This window comes from Lutra lutra, chromosome 5 (genome assembly GCF_902655055.1).
Source record: "Lutra lutra chromosome 5, mLutLut1.2, whole genome shotgun sequence".
NCBI lineage: Eukaryota > Metazoa > Chordata > Mammalia > Carnivora > Mustelidae > Lutra > Lutra lutra.
In genome coordinates, this window is record NC_062282.1 from 34,217,654 (window position 1) to 34,242,107 (window position 24,454).

The 24,454-nt window shown below is 43.2% G+C and overlaps 1 protein-coding gene across 6 annotated transcripts in view; it reads left to right on the forward strand.

Moving 5' to 3' along the window:
• Positions 1 to 24,454, forward strand: part of GHR (growth hormone receptor) — a 268,372-nt gene that overhangs the window by 59,077 nt on the left and 184,841 nt on the right. The window contains exon 1 of one of the 6 annotated variants that reach the window (XM_047731506.1): positions 11,824 to 11,851. The exons of the other annotated variants lie outside the window; for them this stretch is intronic. Coding sequence (XP_047587462.1) covers positions 11,839 to 11,851 — 13 coding nt within the window. The 5' untranslated portion in view covers positions 11,824 to 11,838. Of the gene's footprint in view, positions 1 to 11,823; positions 11,852 to 24,454 lie in introns of those variants that run through there. 6 annotated transcript variants of the gene reach the window in all.

The window sequence follows — 24,454 nt, forward strand, 5'->3', positions numbered from 1 at the left end:
TTGGATATGCCCAGCTAGACAGACTGCCCTTCTATTTAGTTTTGAACTCTAAATCTCATTTAAACACCCTCCCTTTTTTCTCTCTCTCTTTAAAGAAGGGAAGAAAAGAAAAAAAACCTAACAGTCACAGTAGATTCTAAAGAAAAATATAGCAAGGACGTTTTGGTAAGAGATACTCCCACATGGAAAAGTACAGAAATTGGGCAAGTACTTGTAGCTGACCAGTAGAACTTGGAAGGAGAAACATGGAATGAACTTCTGAGCTTTTGGAATGGTGTGGCTAAGTTCTGATTATTGAAATGTTCCCAGATATCCAATACTTGCTTATTGAAGCCCTGAAATGGTTTATATGATCTCCCATGGCTTCTACCTTATTTCTTCCAGAAAGATTAGGTTGTGCACTGCCTAAGACCACATTTAATCTCAATAATGAGATCACCACATGAATGACATTATGAATAGTGTGTACCGGGGTGTGGAAGGATCTCAGTCTATTTCAAAATTGCAGAAACTGATTATAACCCGGGCCTAGAAACCTGAATGATCTTGGCAGGGATCTGTTGTCAAGTTTACCTGATTGTATTTGCAGTTGTGACAGCTGGGATGGCCTGCATTGGCACATGCCACTTTGCTGTGCCCAGGCTGTGAATGCAAAATAAAAGATGTGGTCAGGAGACCCATGTTCCACAGAGGTCGCTGCCCCAGTGAACAGTGTCTCAGCCTCAGCCTGGCCCCCGATGCCCTGCCTGGTCTTTCTCGACCGAAGTTTCCATGACTGATTTTCAGAAAGAAAAAAAACAAACAAAAAACTGAGTCATTTTTCTTCTCTTTTTCTTTCTTTTTTTCCATAAAAACTACTCTCCATCCCTCTGAAAAGCACTATGGTGGTGTCCACTGTATCATACCTTTTACTTGCACAGATTCCAAAATCACAATCAGAAACACGTTTCTCAGAAACATTTCTCTGGGTATAAAACATGAATATATCCCAGCCTATATAACGCAGGGGCCAGCATGATGTCAGAAAGCCATGTTTCTTTGTTTTAAATAATCAGAAGAATCCAGCTGTTGAGGGGAAAGTGAATATTTTAATTTTGAAGTAAGCCTGGTACTTGAAAAGAAACCCATAAATCTCCCTTGGGGAATAAAAAAATGGACGTTCCATTTTGGACACTGCAAATGACAGTGCCAGCTGTTGTCATATTTCTGACATCCACTGAGGATTAATTCCAGGCCCAGCAAAGTTCACTGGATGAGCAGAAATGGCTGTGGAAGTAAATGCTGGTGTTTGTGCTCTGACATGGTGAAAGGCAGCAAGGAGACCTCTGGGAACTGGTTATGTAGCCAACACTGGATTATCATGCCCGTGGATAATTCACTTGGTGGATTATCTGCAGAAATTTTAATCCCGCACTTGCTTTCTTCTGCCTCTTGGCTCTCCTCCTCTATAGTGGTATACTTGGGAAATGCGATCTCTTTTGATTGTAAGCTTCTTTGAATATTCCTTAAGTGCTCACAGACTAGATGCAGGTCTGGTTTTAAAGCATTTACTTTCACTACAGCAGTAGAGGCAATTAGCAAAATGAAACAGTTTCGGGTTTCAGAGGCTGGTATGGTCCTGGGCTCATCACTTAGATTTCCTGAGGCTTCCTTTCCTTTTCTCTAAAATGTAGATACTGATGCCATGTGACAGAGTTTTTTTCAGAATATGAAATGTTTGGCCCTAGATCTGTACTTGTTGGCTGTTTTCCCAGAACAGATAGAACTTTTTCTATACGTTCTACGAGGCAGAGTAAGAAAAGTGTGAAGTGAATACAGTCAGAGAATTCCCTATGCCCTCAAGGAGACAGGGGGTGTGGATGAGGGTTCTGCTGTCCAAGGGGTGGGCTGGAGCTGAGGCAGGACATGTGGGTGGGATGCAGGCAGAGGGAGAGGGCATTCCTGAGAGCAGGTGCAGGTCATGCCAAGGCATGAAGAATGGAATGCGTGTGGCATCTTCAGGGCAAAAGATTAGGAAGTTTTAGAGATGACGGGGTATGGGGATCTTGAACAGCAAGCCGACTAAGGGTTCATCGAAGAGGGACAACTAGCTGGAGTAAAAGAAAAATCACACGCCTTTTTCTCCTCTACTCCCCCTGTTGTCTACGTCATGTTCAGCAAGTCCCGCTTTTCCTTGCACTCTGTTTCTGTGAACAACTTGAAGAAGTCAGAGCTGCAGAAAGGGATCCCTTTTTGTGTGCATCTGTATGGTCCCCGTGAAGCTTTTCAAGCTACTAGATGGTGACCCTAATGATCAGGCAAAAGGCCAGTTGAGTTTATAAGGCTAGCAGACGCGGACAGGGATAGCGGTGGGGAAGCAATGAGTGGCTAATGGTGAGGAATGTGAGGGTTGGGATGGGGAAAAGCGAAGGATAGTGGAAATAAGTAAGAAGTAAAGTGAAATATGGGGAAAGAACTACTTATGATTTAGATTAAAGCCATATAGAAATGGATCGATGGAGCGGGGTCTCTGATAGGTGTAGCTAGAAACTGGAGTCTGTTCCTATTGTTGGTTTGAGAATGGGAAGGCGTCTTGAGTCTTTCTGCTGTAGGCAGAAGTAGTTGGGGCAACCCCGGGAGGTGGAGGAAGCTGTGGTTTTACTTGGCTTGAGGTTTTGTTTCTATGTAGAGGAAAGAGTGATTTTATTTTTTTTTTATTTTTTATTTTTTTAAAGATTTTATTTATTTATTTGACAGAGAGAGATCACAAGTAGGCAGAGAGGCAGGCAGAGAGAGAGAGAGAGAGGGAAGCAGGCTCCCTGCCGAGCAGAGAGCCCGATGTGGGACTCGATCCCAGGACCCTGAGATCATGACCTGAGCCGAAGGCAGCGGCTTAACCCACTGAGCTACCCAGGCGCCCCGAAAGAGTGATTTTAAACAAAATTAATGCTAAATCACAAACTCACACTTGCAAATGTTGGTTAGAATCCAGATTTTCTTTTTCCTGCTGCTGAATTGGAAAAAAATCTTTGCAGTAATATATTTAGAATGTTTTAAATATTATTTTATGGGACCCACTTCAGTATCACAGCTTCAGGGTACTCCTAAGAGGGAACTTTTACAAATGGGCCATCCTGAAAGGGTGACTTTTGTGTGCATTTGAATTGAAGATAAGGGAACCAAAAACTGTGCTGTCTGGGTAAAGATTTTGAGAGTTCAATGGGACTTTGGCAAACAATGGGCAACAGTTAACTTAAAACACAGATAAGCCTACAGGCATGTAAAGGGTGGAGGCATCAAAGAATGTCAAAAGCAGTTTAGATCACCACAAGTAAAGTAAAGGAATGTGTAACGGGAAGTCAGAATCCAGGCTGTCAGGAAGAAGTTGTCTTACTGCGTAGAAACTCCATTATTCAGTACATTTAAAGTAAAATGGAAATGGTGTTTTCAGAGGGCTTACGTCCGCCTCTCCCGAGAGTGTCTGAGGGTGCTTTCTAGTTTTAGGGATTTTGTAGGTAGAAAACAGGTTTTGGTGCCAAGCAGGTCACTGGAGATGGGGAGACGGAGTATTCACTGTGTTCAGCGAAAGCTGTTGCTCAGAAGAAAGCCAGCTTTCCTTAAGAATGGAGGAGGAATTTGGTTTACCCTATTAGGGGAAATGTTCTTTTCATACTAGTCTTTAAAAATTTTATCAGGTTATCAAGTTGTTTAAAAAAAAAAACTGCCTAAATACTTAAACACTTCCAGGCTTTGAGTAAAAAAAAAAAAAAAAAAAGGAAAGCTTGTTTCTACAGAAGGTTGCGTGCCTGAAAAGATTGTTTTGTAGTTACATGGACATGCAAGATGCGTAGTTTCAGAACTGAATATGACTTTCTGAGAGGACCATGGTCTCCAATTAGAGATGATTTTTGTGGAGGGAATCTAACCCATAAGGATCATGCATTATCTGTTAGTGATAGCAGAAAAGAAACTAAACTTTCAGAGTCCTTTAATGCTTATAAATTTAGAGCAAAAGAAATATTTCTAGGAGTACTGCTTCTGTATCCACATACCCAATTACCAATTTTATATACATTCTCTACATGTATTAGGCTTGAACTATTTCTTTCAGCTTGCATTGGCCAAGACAGACTCTGATAATATGGGTAATACATAGCCAGGTGGATACATTTTCCTGATCTTGCCTACATCGTGGTCATGCTGCAGACCCTCCACCGTGGTTTTGTGGGTCTAGTGATCTGGAAGTCAGCTAACATGGTTTTACATAGTCAACACAGGGAAGCCTTTTTAGAGACCAATACTGAGCACTTGGAGGACAGGAAGTGAATCTTTTCTTTTTTTTTTTTTAAAGATTTTATTTATTTATTTGACAGAGAGAGAAATCACAAGTAGGCAGAGAGGCAGGCAGAGGGGGTGGGGGAGAGCAGGCTCCTTGCTGAGCAGAGAGCCCGATGCAGGACTCGATCCCAGGACCCTGAGATCATGACCTGAGCTGAAGGCAGAGGCTTAACCACTGAGCCACCCAGGTGCCCCCAGGAAGTAAATCTTAAACTTTCTTGGGAATATTGTTCTCTGCAGCAGAGAATGGGTGTTCTAAATGAATGCCCGGGAAATGCTTGGGAGTAGAAGTCCCATAGTGCAACGTGTACTTTATTCTGTGTCTCATGACCAAACCCTCCATAAACCCTATTGCTGAACTATTTTAGGAACTCAAAAGGAACCACAGGCACTAAAGGGAACATCATCACCAACACCAGACCCTGCCCTGAGGGTCTCTGGTTGACACAACCTTCTCTTCCTGTTGGAACAGTTGACAACCATTTCCTGACTGACTGGAAGAGGTGGGATGGTCGTTTTTAGGGGAAGGCAGAGTTCGTACATAAGTTCTTGCTCCGTGCTCCCATTATCTTCATTGCTGGGTACTAGGAACATAGTTCAAGATGTAATGGAGCCCTGTTTGAAGTTCTAATATTGAGAAAGTGACTCTGATTATTCAAGACTTGTTAGGGGAAAAAGGAAGAGCCATATGTTGTGTTCTGTCTAGAACTCCTCAGGCACTATCAAGCATGGATGACTGACCCTGAAACTCTCAGTGTCCAGCAGGCGAATCCTAGAAACCTAAGTGTTCATCCAGCACTCTGTCTTCTGTAAATTTGCAATGAAGAAGTCAGTTCTGTCTACCTTCAAGCATAGCCTAGCAGGCGTGGGAGGACAAGAGAGAAAACATACTGCCTTAAATACAACTTACATATCGCAAACTGAACCTTAGGCAGATGACATCCTCGGGCATAATTTAAAAGTCTAATAGAGAGTCTTCTTGAAATGTTGGGTTTTTATTTCTGATCATTGTTTCTTGTGGATGAATGAACTGCAATGAAGGTATTCACTTGCGCTATAAAAATACATGAATTCTTGTCTAGTGCTCAGCCATGGGATTAAGTTTCTGACCTGGGACCCCCTTGGATAAGTGATGAAAGCTCCCATGTCCTGGTGTTTCCGAGTGTTTCTCGATGTTTCTGAATCTCTGCTATCTTACTTGAGGCACTCTGCCAGCATCTACATTTTATTGTTTCATGGATGTGGACCTAAATGACATATCTCCCACTTCTTTCTTACTGATTTATTTGAGGAGGAAAAGAGGTTACATTTATAAGGTGCAGATACTGCTCGAAGGCACTTGTTACTTTAATAGGCAAGCAAAGAAGAGAAGAGAAAATAATGGGTAGAGGAAAGTATGCCCATGTCACATTCAGGACACTCCATCTGTCAACTAAGTACTTAGAGACTGTCTAATAAGTACTTTGAGGCACCTTGCGTGGAGGTGATGTTCAGAGATATTCAGCTCTCTCCGCCTTCATTATGTGGGAGATTATGTTGACGATTCCATTTCTTGCTACAGATTAGTTTGGGGGCCATCAACAAGCTTTCCTGAAGATCAGTCAGTCCTGTCCGTGCTTGCCTTCACTGTGTGCATAGATCCACTCTTGACAACAGTTCTGTCTGCTAATTTACCAGTGATTCTCCTAATGATGTCAAGTAGGACTGATCCTTGGTGAATGCCCCTCTTCTTATTAAATAAATAAATAAAGGAAGGAAGAAAGAGCTCCCAGGATCTGGGCAGCTATGACTGAGCCCTTGGTAAAGACTTATTACAAGTTGAGATGGTGCCAGGCTCTTCCTGTGATTCATCTCTCCTCTTGTCAAGACCAGTCGAGGCAATGCAGTCAGAAACCTACCTGCTTTGTGAAGAGATATTTTAGGTTGGAAGGGGAAGCCTAAGCAGAAAAATGATTAGGCACTCTGAGTGGAGAGAATTTATTCTTCTTGATTAGTGAACAGTTCCTGCAAGTTAAAGTCAAAAGTATTGTCTGTTAATTCAATGTGCCAAGCTTCTTCAGCATTTCCAATGACGTTTTCTCTCTTGGAAGGTCATTTTTAGCAAACCGGACCAACTATTTTCTTCAAATCTTTTTGGAGGGCTGATGGCATGCCGAGAGTTTAAGGCCAAGGTGTGAAGGATGCTTCGACATCGTGGTGCAGATCTGGAACTGGGCCTGAGCTTGAGGTGTCAAGTGGAAATCCATGTGCTAGGTTGTGGGGGCCTGGTTTCTGGAAGTTGAGCCTGTATCATTTGGCCTGTGATGATCCTAAGTGTCAGGTGTGCCTTGTGCAGCAGAACATAAGTTGAGGTTGTTGAAGGCCAGATTGCCTTCAGGACAGTTGGCACCCATGTGTGGTTGATACCCAGAAAACTCATTTACTCTTCACCAATCGTTTTCATCCTTCATTTCTCTTCTTTGTTGAAGCACTGATCCCAAGGTAGGGCATATTAATTTTCACTTTACATTTTACTCCAATACGGTCTCTTTGAAACTTCACTGATTTTACCTTGTTTCTTTGTCCAAAAGCCAGGGCTCTGTGGCTCAGTAGTGACATTTCAAAGCAGCTCACAACTGGACTAGAACTAGGTAAATGTGTGGGGCCTAGTGTTTTCAGGCTGGCTTTCAAGAGCAAAAGCCTTAGTTTTTTGTTTTTTTTTCTCTCTCTCTCAGACTGTGGATCTTCCTAAGAATTTTAGTCCAAGTTCTTCAGTTTATGAATAAAGCAGTCAAGGACCGCAGTGGTGGAATGATCATCTAAGATTGCTCAGTGGTTTGGTTGTGGGCTGGGATCGAAACCTAGGTCTCTTGGGTTGGTGCTTTGAACAAGACCCCGTGTGACTGCTGTCGTGTGTGCACTTGTCCCATAATCCCCTCCACTCAATATTTCCTTTTTTTTTTTTTTTAAGTTTTATTTATTTATTTGACAGACAGAGATCACAAGTAGGCAGAGAGGCAGGCACAGAGAGAGGAGGAAGCAGGCTCCCCGCTGAGCAGAGAGCCCAATGTGGGGCTCGATCCCAGGACCCTGGGATCATACCCCTAGCCAAAGGCAGAGGCTTTAACCCACTGAGCCACCCAGGTGCCCCTTCAGTATTTCCTTTTCATTCTCCAATCCTGGGACCTCTGGGTGTGATGTTCTTCCTTCTCATACTTCCTACCCAGAGCTTGTCAGCAGCACGATGAAGTATTGGCCAAGGGGTGGCAGAGGGTTAAGTTTCATTGCTGTGAGAGTCCCTTAGTGCCATTCAGGAAATTCATTCATTAAGAAATTAAGTTGCAGGTTATCCCAGCATCTCCCAGGCTTTCAGGAATAAGAACAGTTTACTCCCTTGCTTGCCTTCCCCTTAAACTCTTCCTCTAAACTGTAAAATCCCCACTGAGAGGGGGGAAAAAAGCTATGCATATACAGATGCATAGATGAAACACCAATAAATCCAGATGAAACACCAATAAATCCAGAATCTCCTCCTTGATGAAAGTCTAATTTTAATCCCTAGTGGGTCTTTCCTTCAAACTTTTATAAAGCTCTCGTTATCTAAAATTTTCAAGTTTATAAGAGTAGGCGGAATTGTGTAACGAACCCTTAAATATCTGTCAGCCAGCTTCCATTGTTTGCAACTCATGTTGGCATCTCATTTCATCTCCTTCCCCCACCTCTGCCATTTTCCCCTCCTGCATTATGTGGGAGCAAATCCCAGATATCATTTAATTTTATGCATTAGTATTTTGGTATAAATCTCTAACAGATGAGCATGTTTCCCTCTTTTTCCCCAGCTTTACTGAGGTATCATTGATACATAAAATTGTAAGATATTTGAAGTGTACGTTGTGGTGATTTACTATACATGTGCCTAGGGAAGGGATTCTCCCATCTAGTTAACAGACATAGCCATCACCCACTTAGTACAAGATAAGCATTTTTAAATCCCTGAATATACACCCAGTGTTCAAATTACTGTTGTCTCGGTTATAATTTGTTTTTCATAGTTTGAATCAGGCTTCAGATAATTTTCACATGCCACAATTGGTTGTAAATCTTGAAGTCCCTTTTAATCTGTAGGTTCCAAATCTATCTATCTCTCTCTCTCCCTTTTTCTCTCTCTCTGCCTCTTAGTATCTGCAATTTATTTGTTGAAGAAACTGAGCTGTTTGCAGAGTTTGCTCCTGTCTGCATTTTATGGGTTGTTTCCCTACGGTATCCTTTGATAGGATTTTCTGTTCTCTCTACATTCTATAAATTGGTAATTGTCTCTGAAAGTGGTGTTAAATTACTTTCTCGAGAAAATGAAGAAACAAAAACACATCCTGATAGTCACGGGAGGGTAACGTGGAGTGGTGGGTGTGAGGTGCCCGGTCAGGGCTGATTCCGGGAGGTGGAGGAGGGAGACTGTGAACTCAGAGTAAAGTGGGGGCTGAAAATGTAGACTCGAGCCAGACCATCTGGGTTCCAATCTCAGTTATGTCACTTCTGAGCTGTATTGCCCTGGGAAGATGAAAACTTGACTTCTCTGTGTTTCCGTTTTCTGCTCTGTTCAATGAGAACAATAATAAGTCCTACCTCACAGGGTTATGAGGCTCAAGAGAGCAACATACATGTATATAGTGTGCTTGGAACATGGGCATGACCCTTGTATTTGACAGGCATGAGCTGTTATTTACGAAAGAAGGCAGAGGGGAGCTCAGGGCATGGAGAAGAGTAGAAACAAAGGTCCGTGGTCATAGGACAGCCAGAAGACCAGCCGTCCTGAAAGCTGTGCCAGGCCTGATGAGCCTCCTCTGATTTTTGTCATTGCGTTCTTTTGCTCCTCTCTCTCCACATTCCATCCCACGCACATTCCATCCTACACATCCCACGCATAATATGAACACTGTACATGTAAGGAGGGAAGAAAGTGAAGTGCTGAGCAGGGTTGGGGCCGGGAGGAAGGGGGCCTCACACGTTTGAAGGGTGCCTGTTTGGGCCTTACGTTTTGCTACTGCCTCTACCCCACACCTCACATCTGCCTCTTGTCCTCCTCCTGTGCTTAGAGTGAATGGCTAAAATTCTTAATGGTGTTTCCCATTCATTCATCCATTCATTCATTCCTTCATGTGGTCCACAGATTGTTTGGTTCTCTTGAATATTTATCTTCACCTTTTGATACCATCAGGTTGCACTCTCTGCTTTTCCTTATCACAATTTGCAATAACCTTGGAACATTGGAGTCTTTGGCTTTGCATGGTCACCACTGTTTGCAGTGTTGTTGGAATGCCTGCCTCTCCCGTTCCATTCCTTTCTCTCTGTTGGTCTTTCCTCCAAGCTCTCTGGTTGGTTTCATGGTGATGATCATTGGTGAGAGAATCTTACCCGTTACTGAATGTTTCTTGTTTAATTTTGCATGATTTCGGTGTCCTTGAAAGCAGTAACAGCCAAGCTAGAGACAACCTGTTTTTGTAAATGGGGCTTCTTTGGAACAGAGCCACATCCGTTCCTTCATGTCTTACCAGTATTGTCTCACCAAACGGCAGAGATTAGTAGTTGGAACAGATCATAAAGCCTAAAATATTTGCTCTCTGGCCCTTCACAGTAAGAGTTTGCTTATGGCTGTTTGAAAGAGAAAGAAGTTACCAGATTTATATGGTGCTAAAGAACCATTGGTTAGAAAAGCGAAATTGTAGAATTCCATAATTTTCTTAAAAAGTGGAACACCAGAAAAGTTGCTTGTTCACAGGTGCCTTACATGCACTTAGGTATGAAAACAACGTGTATGCTTGTGATTGGGGGAGGGAATGACAGGCCTTCTCTTTGTATGAAGGTCTTCAGGCCCCAGGTCATATAGTGGATTTCTTTCCCTTTTTACTTTTTTTTTTTTTTTTTAAATTTATTTGACAGAGAGAGATCACAAGTAGACGGAGAGGCAGGCAGAGAGAGAGAGGGAAGCAGGCTTCTTGCTGAGCAGAGAGCCCGATGCGGGACTCGATCCCAGGACCCTGAGATCATGACCTGAGCCGAAGGCAGCGGCCTTAACCCACTGAGCCACCCAGGCGCCCCCCTTTTTACTTTTTCATTTTGCTGTAATTTCCTTGAGGAATGAATGTCCTGGGCTGTAAGGGGATTTGGTATACTTCATGATGGTTGCTTTCTCTCAGACGTTCTTAGGTTTTAAACTGAGCAAGGGCCATACATTCTCTCTGCTCCAGCCTGGCCAGGCCCAATCTGCTACTTACCTTGGATTCATACTGCTCACCTTGAAGGGAATCTTTCACTTGCCGAGGGCCTTGTTTACTCAGTCATATCTATGCCAAAAAAAAACACTTCACACAGAAGCTGACTTTGAAAGTGTCAGCGGGTAGTACGTCAGTCTGGCTTAACTTTCTCTTGAGTTTGGAGATCTAATCGGAAGGAACAAAGGAGTGATTTGTTGACTGAGGCAATTTGACACATATTGTCTCATTTAAACACCCATAAAAAACCCTGCAAGGGAGGTAATATGCTTTAGGAAGCTGACACTCAGAAAAATGAAGTAAATTGCAAAGTTTCCATACTCTAGAATTATAGTCTCTATCAGCAGATGTCATGTGTGTCTTCTTCCTTACTCTGTTGCCTTCTTCTTCCTCACGCGCATGAAATGGCTTCCATTTGGAGATCCAGGCACCATCTTTCCAGGCAAGAAGAAGGTGAAGGATAAGGGACAAAAGATAATGAACAGACAAGTTAGCCACATCTGTTTTTCTTCCTGGATGTCCTATGTGGTGATTTCAACTTAACATCTTGTAAGTTAGCATCACAGGGCTATCCTTTCTGCAAGGGAACCTGAAAATGTGCAGTGTGTTTTGTTTCATTTTGTTTTAAGCTGGGCACATTGCCGCTCCCATAAAAATACATTCTGTATGTACAGCAGTGGGGGAGAAATGTTATTAAATAGGCCGTTTACAATCTTTGTCTCAAGAGATCATCCTGATACGTGGAACGATGAAACATTTCTGGTCTAAACTCTCCTAGGTCTTGCTTTTCCTCATTTCAAATGAATTTGATAGAATAAAGGTTACTGCCCTTCTCTAATCCCCTGCTACAAGACAGAGATCCAACAGATAGAATTACTTCCTTCTGGCTTCCATGCTAAAACAAGGTGCATGCCAGTGCAGAGTGGCGACCGGCTTGATGTCCGCAGCCAAATGTGGGGAGGTGTGATGACGTTCCAAGGCTTCTAGCTGTATATTAGCAACAGGTGTCTGTGTAGACCAGCCAGTAGTCCCTTTGGTGAGGGCACTGGGAGGCCACTTGGAACGGCTGGATGGCATCAGCTTGCAGAGACGAGTGTAGCATATGCTGGAGTGCTAGCTGGATGGGGAACTCTCTGGCGTCCTCCAGGTGACTCCTGCTCAGTCAGCAGTTAGCTTTCATCTTCCAGTCGCCATTCCCTGTGGCTTTCCTTGATCCCCTGCCCACATGCCCCAGGCCCGGGTGAGACCTGCTATGGTGTAAGGAGAAGAAGTCATGCCTCCAAAAGGTAAACTCTCGTGGGGGTGGGTTTCCCCTTCACGTTGATGAGGAAGGGCTCTAAGGGGAGCAGGTATCAAACGTGTGAGTCTTTGCCCCATACCTGGCTCCCCACAACAGAGTCCTTTCTGTGTTCTTTGTGGAGGGTGGGGGTGTTTTTGTTTGGTTTTGGTTTTCTGTCAGGCAGAGAGCCTCAAGAGAACAGTGTGTCCTAAAAAAACAAAAATTTCAGCCTGCAAAGAAAAACAGAAGTCACCCTGCTTGGTCACCTGAGGGAATCCCCACCAGCTCAGGAGAGCCGGACTTTGACGTGGCTCCGCAGAGGGGGCAACGCAATGGAAGCCCAGTGACTGGAGCCTTGTTCAGAAGGAGAAGGGAGGGGATGGTAAACCAGAATGCCGGAAGTGTGGTGTAGGGCAGAGTTTACAAACTCAGAAAGCCTAGAGCGTCTTGGCGGTAACATTAGGTGTCAGATGAGCCAGTGGGCACCCAGGCAAGCGTGTGTCCCTTCTAGAGAAATGATTGCCACAGAGGAATGCTAGTTCCAGCTCTCTCCTTCCTTTCCTTTCTTCCTTCTTCATTCTTCTTCCCTTCCCTGAGAAGCCATAAATGTGGAGATTTGTGTGAATAATCCAGTTGTGTTGAGGCCAGAGCTGCCCCTAGTTCATCTACCTTCTTCATCCAAATTAGGAAATGGCAACTCCCCCCTCTTCACACCAGGACCCATGGCTGGGCTAGTCAAGTGCGGGCTGAATATCAACCTTCCTTTTTCCCTTGGCTGAGCCTCTGGGCCAGGCAAAAGCTGCCCAACTTTAAGATTTTATTTTATTATTATTTTTTTAAGTAAACTTTACCCCCAATGTGTGGCTTGAACTCACAGTCTGAGGCCAAGAGTCTCATGCTCTACTACGGCCTGAGCCAGCCAGGCGCCCCAGCAGCTACCCGACTTTAGACATGGCCCCAGAAGTTATGTTTTGTTTGGCTCACATAATATTTATATTATGGTTCACATTTAGCCCTCGGGCTATCATTTTGCAGCCCCTGGGGTTGTGGTTAAAACAAAGCTCTGGGCTCAGACTGCCTAGTTTCGAATCTGGGTTCCATCCTTTGGGCAAATTAGTCAGTATTCCTCTGCCTCAACCCCCTGAGTAGAATGGATACATACTCTGACCTACCTAAGTGTTTTTACAAGGTTGAAATGAAATAATGCCTGAAATTCACTTAGCCATTCAGAGTGTAGCTCATAGGCAGCACTGATAAGTGTTAGTCAATATCAGAATCAGGTTAAAAAAACAACAACAACAGACTTTGCGCATTCATTGGCCCATCTCTGCGAGTTAAGTTTTGGAGAAGTCACAGCATCTGACATGGATGAGAGGGTACATTTCAGAACTTCAGGAGTTCTTCCTATTTCTACAGAAAATGCTGAGGCTCTTTCTCTGGTGACTTTGTGAAGGCAGGGAGCTTAAAATAGCCTTACTGACCAGCTGGCCTTCTCGGGCCACAAGAACCTTAGTGAAGGAAACACTTTGCTTGAAACACTGTCTCTGTCTCTCTGCATAAAGCAGTTACAACTGACATCCATGTGATGTTTTTTTTTTCCCATGTGATGTCTTAAAACCATTAAGAAGAGATTAAATTTAGCATCATCTGTGGCAAAAGGCACAGGTGTGCGGGATACATGGTAGAATAATTTACACGAGAAAGAATTGAGAAGTGTTGGCGTTTGAAAGGCATGTACTCAGTTACTTGAGTTGGTTTTCTGAACTGGCCCCTTCTCCTGGGGCCGGGCCAGAGAGTCAGTACTCGGTCATGAAAAACAGTCACAGTTGTTTGTGTCTGACAGGCATCACGCTCTGCTTAAAAGCTCGATTCCCATCACGGAGACTATAGTGAGAAGACAGTGATAAGTCAGCTCTGACTCCAGTGAATCTGGGTCTGGTTGCAAGGGTGTGGGTTGAAATGAGACAGGGTGTTGCTCTTGTAGATCCAATCATATCAAAGTGTTCAATAATGTTTTATAAAGAAGAGGCAGCCATCAACTTACTTTATATAACATGACCAGAAAAGGACATCCAAGAACCAGTTGAGTTCTACCTACAACTAAGTTAACTTTTCTCTCACTTTATTAATATCTAAGCTTCCGTCAAACGCTCATGAGGCCCTAAACGAATATGAAGAGTGTCTTTGAGACTTGAAATGACAAGGATTTCCCCAGGGAATTCCATTCTTATGTACTTCACGAAGACCTGGCCAGGCCTCCGTCAGTCTGAGGCTGCTCTCTCTAGACCTGGCTTCTCAATCTTACTGCTGTTGACATTTTGGGTAGATAATTCTTTATGGCGAGGCTGCCCTGCATACTGTAGGATATTCAGCAGCGTCCGTTATCTCGACCTACTAGCTGCTAGTAACACCCCCTCCCCCTTACCCCCTGCAACTTGTGACAACCAAAAAACATCCCAGACGTTGCCAGATACCACCTTGGGGAGATCTTCCCAGTTGAGAACCACCGCTCTAGGCTAGGAAAAGTGTTCGGGTTTGTAAACATGAGTTTTGGTGTATGTGAGTATGTGTGAGTATCCGTGTGTATATGTGACAAAAAGGCCCTAAAGATAGAAAGGTTTTCACTGAGCCTATCTGCAAGCTATGTGACAAAATGCTTATAGAGAAAAATCCTGTAAGGACCGTGTTTGGCAAGTGGGTGATTTTACTAAGCCTAATTTGTAGCAACTTTCCCATGCTTTGTGTTAATTGCTGTCAAACTAACCAGAAGGGTGGGTTGTCACCCAGATCATCCATATCACCCTTAAAGTATTTATCCAGACTTATAAACATTGAGTGTTGCTTGTCCACTGGTTTTTCATACAAAAACTTGGTGGGAGTTAGAGGTTCATAAAATAGAGGGACCTCAGAGTTCACGTCCATTTATGGTTTACAGGACAAGGCACTGAGGTCCAGAAAATACTTTGCAACATAGTTTATGATGATGAACCTCCATGATTCAGACACTAGCCTGAACTGTTCAATAATTAGAACAATAGAGGCATGGAATTATTGATGAGCAAATTGTTAAAAATATACCCTTACATCCATTTTCAAGGTTTTAGGAGTTAAGAGAAACCAGAGACAAAATTTAAAAAATGGTTTTCAAATTCAAAAAATTAAAGATACTATCAGTGTACCTTTTGCTTTAGGATCGCCAAATTTATATTTGTTTTCTCTTTATAACACATGATTGCACAGTATCAACCAGTTGGGAATGGTAGATTTCCATGAATTGGCCTTATCATGCTTATAAATTATGTCTACTAAATTATTTGGAACTTGAAAGAAATTACAGCTTAAAGTTCATTTGTCCTTGAGTCAAACCAAATATTCTCACAATATCTCTTCCCACCTCCTTGCGGCATTATCATCTTCACACAGATTACAGTTCTAAACTAAGGTGATGTAAACAAATGCATCACACTGATATAGGCTATCCATCTCTGTATCCAAATTTCTTTCACAAACTGGAGGAATATGCTGTGTTATATAGAGAATATGTAGTATTCATGTTCTGTGCATGTGGTCCACTCCTGATGTAAAGGACATAGGGGAAAATTATCAGATTTACATAGTGTTCAACTGGAATACGAGAACATCCCCAAAAGAAAGGTACAACCCGTTCTGGTATGTAGAAGTTTGGATGACAAGGTGTACTCTTGCTACATGCTTGTTGTGGTGCCCCAGGCTCTGTCTAACTTTAGTTTGTGTTTACCAGGGTCTCAGAAACAGAATTCTCCAAGGTCAGGTGCAGATCCAAGTTTTCTCAGGCCATGTTCCAAGTTTATCTCTGTGCCCAAACAATAAAAGGAAAACTTTTTCCTATAATGTGGTATAAAGGTTGTCAAAAGACTTGAGGAAATGCCTTTGACCTCTTTTGGACCTCATGGATAATCTCATTCAAAAATAGGTACAGTGTCGAAATAGGAAAGGTGCTAGTAGAATAAGCACATGATTCACTTAAAGTAATGCTTCTTTGCCAGGGCAGGGGTCAGAGGTTAGAGATGCAATCTGTTCCAGATTTTCAGGAGCGAGGCAGCTGAAAGAGATGTGATGTTTTTACCTAAACCGTGGTAGACTACCCTGTCACCTTTTGGCAATGATGTGAAATGAAGAATCCCTTTGAAGACTGTTAATGCCGAGAGGCTGTTTAACAAATACCGAGAGTCTGTTACGAACTCATCACTGTTATACGTGGTAGAGATTATACAATGAACAAAATGAAGTCATTGTTTACACTGAGTGAAGGGAGACCATCAATAAACCAATATATGACTTGTCTCACATAGAGATGAGTGCTATAGGGAAACCAAAATAGGGTAAGAGGGTAGGTGGAGCAGATTGACGAAGAAGTTGGTATTTTATATGGGATCGTCAGGGAATGCCTCTCTAACAAGGTGGCATTTTCTCAGAGAACTAAAGGAAATAAAACAGGGAGCCTTATGCGTATCTGGGGGAAGATATCAGAAACTGTTATTAATGTTCCAACCGAAAATTTATTAGGACTCAGAATAGCAGGCCTCTCTGTGTTTAGAAGGAAAGGAGGGAAGATAAGAGGGAGAGCTTTGGGACAGCAGTAGGGATACACCAAATGTATCCACTGAATTTATGCACGGTACTGATTAGACAAACCATAAAACTGAATTATGTGTTTGTCCATCTTTCACCCCATAGTCCTGTTAAGCATCATGGTCTTCTTATAAACCAAGTCATAATGAACGTGGGATTGTCTTTTTGAGTTCTCCTGCAAGGCTTAGACGAACTCAAAAAGCAGTAGTTCCTATACATGGCCCAGGGTAGATGATGTTACTAATCTGGGCTGGGAAGGAATAAAACCAGATTGTGTCTCACTGTGGGCCCTCGTCTATTTGACCAGATTTTGTGCCTGATTTTTAGTGGGAAGAGGTCTTGCTGGGCAGGGTAGTTTCAAGGAGGAAAAGCAGAAGAGTGTAGGTAAAGATCCCATGTTAGCTGGCTTTGCACTTCCTTCACACCCTTCAAACGACCCACCTTATCGTGGTCATCAGTAGGAGCAAAATGTTCTTCTCCAGGCGAGAACAAGGATGCCGAGAACTTTAATCCTATCACCTTTCTAAGAGTCTTTTAGGAAATTCTTACCTTATATTCTACATCTCATTATCTCAACAGGGTCTTTATTCATCTTAAACGTGAAAAGAGGCATTAGTGAACCCTGCCCCTTTCAGCTAAGAATTGCTCCAGGTTTTCGAATGCCTACCACGCAGTGGGGTCACATGTGCCGGTTGGAAGTGGTTTCCCAGTTCTCAAGGGCAGTCACATTTCACCTGTGTGCCTCCCAGTCTCGCCTTGCCTTCAGGGTTGTTGAACATGCGTGCTGGGAGTTGTTGACTGTTAAAGCAGGACTGGCACAGGACCAGCAGGAGAATATGCTGAAATTCTACTTGGAGCTGAAGAGAATTTCTGTTCAAGCCTAGTCCTTGCTTGGACTGATGAATCAAGACTGATTAAAGCAGCAAGGGGGTACTTCCTCCAAAGGGATGGCAGCCAGACACAAGTCATTACTTGAGCAATTTCGTCCACAGTCTGTGAGTTTCAAGGGCTTCAGTGTTTATGGCTTTTTGGTTTTACGAGTCATAATTTTAAAAAATTATTTTGTGCCCTCCGAAAACATTTCTTGAGCATCTATCCAGGATGCAGTCCTATGCCCTACCTATTTGAAAGAATTCGATAACACTGTCCTTGCACTTGTGGAGTTAATCATTTTATTAAAAAGATAAGATTTCCGCCAGGAAAAAAAAATAATTAATTTTTAAAAATAAAAAAATCCAAGAAGGAGCCAGTGAGAAGCTAAGCAGGAGGCATTAGCTCAGTGGAAAGGGTCCAGGCTTTGGAATCAGGTAGACCTGGGTTTGGATCAGCACTCTGACCAAGAGTGTGCCTAATGAGATTCACTCATCCTGTGTGGGCCTCAGCTTTTTCTTCTGTAAAATGGGATGATAATACCTATTACACTGTCATGCTGAGTTGCTATCGTGACTCAATAATTTATACAGAAAGCAATTCGTATAGTGCCTGGCCCATAGGAAGCACTTATCCTCTAGCCAGGCAAATAGTAGATCAGGGTTCTAGTTCTGATTTGCAGTTATCAGAGAGCTTTGATAAGTCACTTGATCATACCATATTGTAGATCATCTATAAAGTAAAGGGAACAACACTCTGTGGACAATGTGTTTTACCTCCAAAATCACATGTTATTTTGTTTTTGTCTTTTGTTTTTTTGTCTTTTTGTTGTTTTTTAAAGATGTACGTACTTACTTATTTTTAGACACAGAAAGAGAGCATGTGCTAGGGTGCACACATGAACAGGGGGAGGGGCAGAGGGAGAGGGAGAGAAGCCGACTCTCCACTGGGTGTGGGGCCTGCTGATGTGGGATTCGATCCCACAACCATGAAATCATGACCAGAACAGAAATCAGGAGTCAGACCTTTAATGGACTGAGCCACCCAGGTGCCCCAATTCCATGTTATTTTGAACTAGAGTATATTGAGTAAAAATCTTTTTTTTTTTTTTATTTAAAAAAATTTTTTTAAAGATTTTATTTATTTATTTGACAGAGAGAAATCACAAGTAGGCAGAGAGGCAGGCAGAGAGAGAGGAGGAAGCAGGCTCCCCGCTGAGCAGAAAGCCCGATGTGGGGCTCGAACCCAGGACCTGGGATCATGACCTGAGCTGAAGGCAGCGGCTTAACCCACTGAGCCACCCAGGAGCCCCTATTGAGTAAAAATCTTAATGAATGCTGCTTCTTTGTAATACTAATGCTAGTAAGAAATCATCAGTATTTACAGAGGACTTGCTTTGGAGCTGGGAGACACATGGGTTCTTTAATTTCTTTGTTATTTATTCCATGTGACATACTCAGTAAGTTGGATAAACTTGTCCTGTGTCCTATCTTCTAAGCCATATTTTATCCAGTTTAATATTTCTTAAGTCAGGATACATTATATAATAAGTATATTTAATGTGGTAATTTTTTCCCCAAAAAACATTTCTAATAGGACATCTCATGATTGATGGTACCTGTGAAGCAAGGAAATGAATATTTTTTCCTATATTTGATGACACAGCTGGGTCTTAGTGCGGTAAATTTACAATGCCCAAGATTAATGAACTAACACAGGCATAGCCAGAATTTGAACTGAGATTTGTCTGATTTTGCTCATTTTACCATACTTTATAGTAGCAAATGGTTTAAAAAGTTGCCAACATAGAAACTTTGTTCTCTTCCTTTTCCACAACAAAACATTTTTATCCATCACTAGATTGAACTGTATTTACTAATTCTTTACAAAAATACATTTTTAGTCGTCCTAGGCAGACTTTACAGACTATGAAACCATAATGAAATGTCGATGTCTATTTCATGGTGACCTTGGTCAGTATAAAAAGTTATTTTCCTTACAATAAGGAATATTGGACTCCTAGATATCTTTTAGGAATTTCAACCTGACCTGAGTTCAGCTGGGTAATAGTAGCAGATTTTTCCCTAGACTTTCAGGATCCTGGGTCCTTACAAGGAAAGAGGGATGTAGTTGTTAGCAGTTGATTATTAAGCAAAATTATTGAAAAATGACAGCAGTATTCTTAGACCTCAGTCTTTATAGCTAAACTACTAATCTTGGATAAATATAAGATTGCATTCCTAATCTGCTGACATTTAGCACAAATTTTAGCTATTAAATGGGCCAGTTGTTACTGTTGAAGAAATTTTTGAAGTATGTTAAAATTCTTTTTTTTTAATATGTTAAAATTTTTATTCCCTGTGTTTCTCTGAAACAAGCTTAGCGGCTTTTATCAGGAGAACCTCTCCGTGTAATAACCAGCTACCTACAGTATCAAATCCACTCTCTTGTGAAAAATGATTGTAGTTTCAAGGTTAATAGAAAAAGGTTTTAACAAGGGTGACCACTGGCCTTTGTAGACCTTTGTGGCGAGTGGTCGCCTTTGGAAGTAACCTTTGATTCCGGAAGTGAAACTTTCATTGGAAAGAGTTCTTTGTGGAGCTGTTTGCCTTTAAGTCATTCTGAGGTTCTTAAACGTTTTGTCTCTGGTTTTAACAGGATGTAGGTGTTAGCATGTTTACCTAGACTGACTGACCGAATGAATGAATGAACATCTTACATGTGTTTGGAAAACTTCCTCTGTCTAGCAGCTTCCGCACGAATGCAGTTGGAAAATTACACATGGTGCAATTTGAAATGGTGTGCCAAGCTGGGTCCTGGCAAGAAATGGCCTAACTTGGAAGTTTCAAGAGACTTTAATGAAGGGGAGAGACATGGAAGTGGGGGTGGAGGTGAAGTCGCCAGCAAGGCGTGTGGGGGCACTTGGACTCTAGCCACGAGGTGGGGGCATGTACCACCCCTCTACCAGGAGCAGGCGTGGGAGGAAATGGTGTTACTCCAGTAACCAGAAGAGCAGGCGTCACAGAGCAGGGGCAGGTCACAGAAGCTGGAGTCCTGAAGGGATTTAGGTTCTGCGAGAACACAGGGATTGTGGGGAAATCATCTGTGACTCTCTTTAAAACCCCAGAGGAAGTCAGCCAGCGAGTGCGCCAGGAGATTCAGCCCACACCAGTCAAGCCTCTTGAGGTATAAGCAGAGAGAAAGACCTAGGGCAGCAGGGCCAAAGAGAATAACCAGCCCAGAGGGGAGATGCTATTTTCGAGTCCATAAGCTGCCCAGAAAGAACGCTATATTCAAGAAATTCAAGGCCTTGATTTCATCTCATCTTGAGTTAGCATCCACTCTCTGATACTTTTCTCGAAAAGACACTTGTAAACGCCTGACAGTGACCAGAATCACTGGTCAGTTCAGCCTGTCTCGGTCTCATTCCTCAAGACTGTATGTGGTGGTGGGACTGGGAGGGCTGGTTCTGTAACTCGATGATGGGTGAAGGTCTAAAGACAAAAAAAGGAAAGTCCTTGAGAATCTCTCCAGGAAGTAGAATGATTAGGGATGGGATAGGAGCGGTAGGGAGCCTGGAGGAGGCATGCGCGTGAGAATGACTTGCATATGATTTCACTGTTCTCTCCCACACTCCTGCCACCCGCTTCCCTCGACTATCTTCTAGAGTCCTCATTTGAGGGCAGGGTTGTTGGACTCTTGACTGTAAGTAGTGAGCCTCAGAGAGATGTCTCCTCTTGGTATGAATGGTGATATCACACATCTCACCCATGTCCCAGCAGAAAGCGTGCATATGAAGTCACTGTCGTTTCACTAGCTTGAAAGGAAGCGGGGGAAGATACCAGTGTGCGATGAAATGTGTATCTGCGGATGGTCATTTGCTATATGACGACTGCTTGAAGCCTGCACTGGCGAGCTCTCCAACTGCAGCTCATCACACCCCGTAGTCCATGGTTCATGTCTCAGTCCATTTGGGCTGCTCTAGCAAAGCACTGGAGACTGGGTAGCTTACAAACAACAGAAATTTATCTCTATAGTCCTAGAGGCTGGAAGTCTGAGATCAGGTCAGCAGCACGGTCAGGTAAGGACCCTCTTCCAGGTCATAGACTGCTTGTGTCCTCACATGGTGGAAGGGAGCTCTGTAAATGTCTTTTATAAGAGCACTAGTCTCCTTCATGATGGCTCGGCCCTTACTGACCTCATTATTTCCCAAAGGCCCCACCTACTAATACTATCACCTTTGGGTGTTAGGATTTCAACATATGAATTTTGGAGGGGACACAAACGTTCAAACCCTAGAATTTCATTATCCTAATCTTTTGTACTTCTCTTGCTTCATCATACTTCTGTCTGGCAAAATCCCACCCAAGATCATGTCCAGCTCTCTGCCTCCACTGCCCTGCACCCTTGAGCTCAGTGACTCTGGAGAAAACATGGATTTCAATGCACAGCCACTAACCTCGGGGAGCCCTTAGGAATCACTGGTGATGCCCGTTATTGCCCTAGTCCATGAACTTCTCTACTCCTCTAGACAACCATTTCACACCTTCTCAGACTTCTACCACTTGAGAAGCTTGGCTCCTCAAGCTTCTACCACTTAACTTCCCACATCCCACCTCTGTGCAGATAACTGATCTTCCCGTTTTACTGCAAAGCAAAACAGACCCAGAGGCAATCATGAGAGAATCTACAAGCTTCCACCAACAAATCATCTCTCAGCATCAGTGCCCATATGCTGTGCCTCCCTCCTGCTAGCAAAGAGCCAAGACAAACCTCTCTTCTGGATGTTTGGCTTTCCCTCTTGCCTTCTACTCAGGGATGGGACCCCAGCGATTCTCCCCCTCTCTCTTGCATTACCTATTTTCTCTCTTCACTGGATCCTTCCAGTCACTGTAAAAACATGCTGTAATGTCCCCCTACTATTAAAAAAATAAACAGAACAGGTATTGATCCTGTATCTTTAGCCACTGCCTCATTAGTTTTTCATCCCTCTTTTCAGCAAAACTGTCCCTGGGAGAGTCATCTGTATTCCACTGATGACCGCGGGAGGGCAGATGGACACTGGAACCGTGCTTGGCCCCAGGGACATTTGCTCACCCCGTCTTGGTTGTTTAGTGCAGTAGAAAATCCTCAGTGTTCATCTTCTTTGACCTGTCTGATCACCGTGCCCCTTCTTCACTTGGTGTCCGGGACACACCGCACTGTCCTGATAGCCCTCACACCTCACAGGTCTTTCTTATAAACTTTCTTTGCTGTTTTTGCTCATTCCTCCAACCTCCGTTCCAATGACCCAAGAACCAGGCCTTAGACCTTTTTCTGCTTGGCGGGCTCTGCTACCATAAGCACTTCCAACTCCCATTCCAGGTGTCCAAGCTTTTGCACTAAGAATTAAAATTAAGTCCATAGGCTTTATAGATACTAGCATGTACGCTAGCGGCTGGTGGGGTGCCGGGAAGTCCATTATTAATAGGAATGTGAATACGTTTCTCTTGTGTGGCTTTAAATAATACCTATACACTGAAAAGTTCAAATTATCTCCCCCGAGCTCTGGACATGCTGAAATCTCCATTTGAATGCTTCACATATGGTACTCGGAATTGCCTTTACCCAAACCGAAGTTCGTAGGCTCAGCCTTCGGTCATCCCCACCTCAGGTGGTGACACCACCGTCCTTCAGTTGCTTAGGCTGAAACCTGCTGGAGCTCTGTTCCCCATTCTTCTGCTCATTGCCCAAAGCCAGTTCGTCAGCAGATCCTAACCATTTCACATCATCGCGTCTCCTACCTTCCTGGTCCCCGCCACCATCCTCTCTCATCTGGGTTATTGAAGAGGCTATTATCAGGTCTGCTTGCTTCTATGCTTGCTTATTCCTCTCTCCTATGATCCTCCCTCCTGCCCTGCCCACACGTACACGACAGTTTGTTTTCAGCACATCAGCTCGTGCCTCCGCTCCAAGCTCTCCAGGGTCTCCCCATTTCATAGTGGCCTCTGCGGCCCCTTGTGGTCTGGTTCTCTGTAATCCTTGACTTCACTGGGACAGAGTTTCTGCTATAGCACTCTCTGTGTGCTGTAAAACTTTGTGTTCTGCAGAATGTACTCTAAAAATAACAGGGCTTATGGGAAAATCTGGATCGGAGCAGACCTCTCCTATCTTACATAACTTAAAACCTCCAGCACTGAGCAGAGCAGTGAGGGATAGCTTGGGAGAGCTCGGCGGGGAGGAGGGGGCACATTTCTGGGGAGATAGCTCTGGCATGGGTGCTCGTTTTGAATTCTCTTAAATGGAGCTGAAATCACTGTAGCCTGTGCAGCAGCCAAGCCGAGGGCTTTCTCCTTTCCTGCTAAGATTAGAATTCTACTCCTATTCTGGATCCTTTGGCCTAAGAAAAATCTTCTTTCCGTCTTCTACCAACATGATCCTACTACTTACCAGGAATCTATGAGCTAATTGCTGTTGCAGAAACACATGTTGTAACAGAACAGCCTGTCCCCACTTACTGTCATTTTGGCCCTTTCTCAGATGCATCTCGCCCTTCCCCCCCACCTGGACTCTTCCTGGATTTCTTCATCTCGTTCAGATCTCTCTTCACATGTTTCCTTCAGCATGTCAGCTTCCCTGTACAGCTCTCTCACACCCCTCCGGACATTCTTCCCTGCCTGTCCTTGTTTATTTTTCTCCATAGTACTTATCATCTGATACATATTACTCATTTATTGCCTGTGTATATAAGCTCCATGAAGGCGAAGATTGTGTGGTTTCAGTTTTATTTGCTTCCTTTGTTTTTCTCTGCTGTATCTTCAGTGCCTAGAGCATGGCCCAGCATGTGCAAGGCATTTCCTCAGTAGTTGTGGGATGAATGAAACTCAAATTCCTCTAGAATTCATCTGAATGTCCTCCTTACCTAGAGAATGGTCCGTCTGCCTTTATTTCTTCTCCGATTTGGTTTGTGAAGCTATTTCATGAGCATATGTGTGTATGTTTATACTTATGTATATTCATTTATGTATGTATATATGTATGTGTATGTATGTATACATGAACTATGTGTATGTATAATGTATATGTATATATGTATACATTATGTATATGTATAAATGAACCATCAGTATTTGTTTCTGCATGCTTTTCT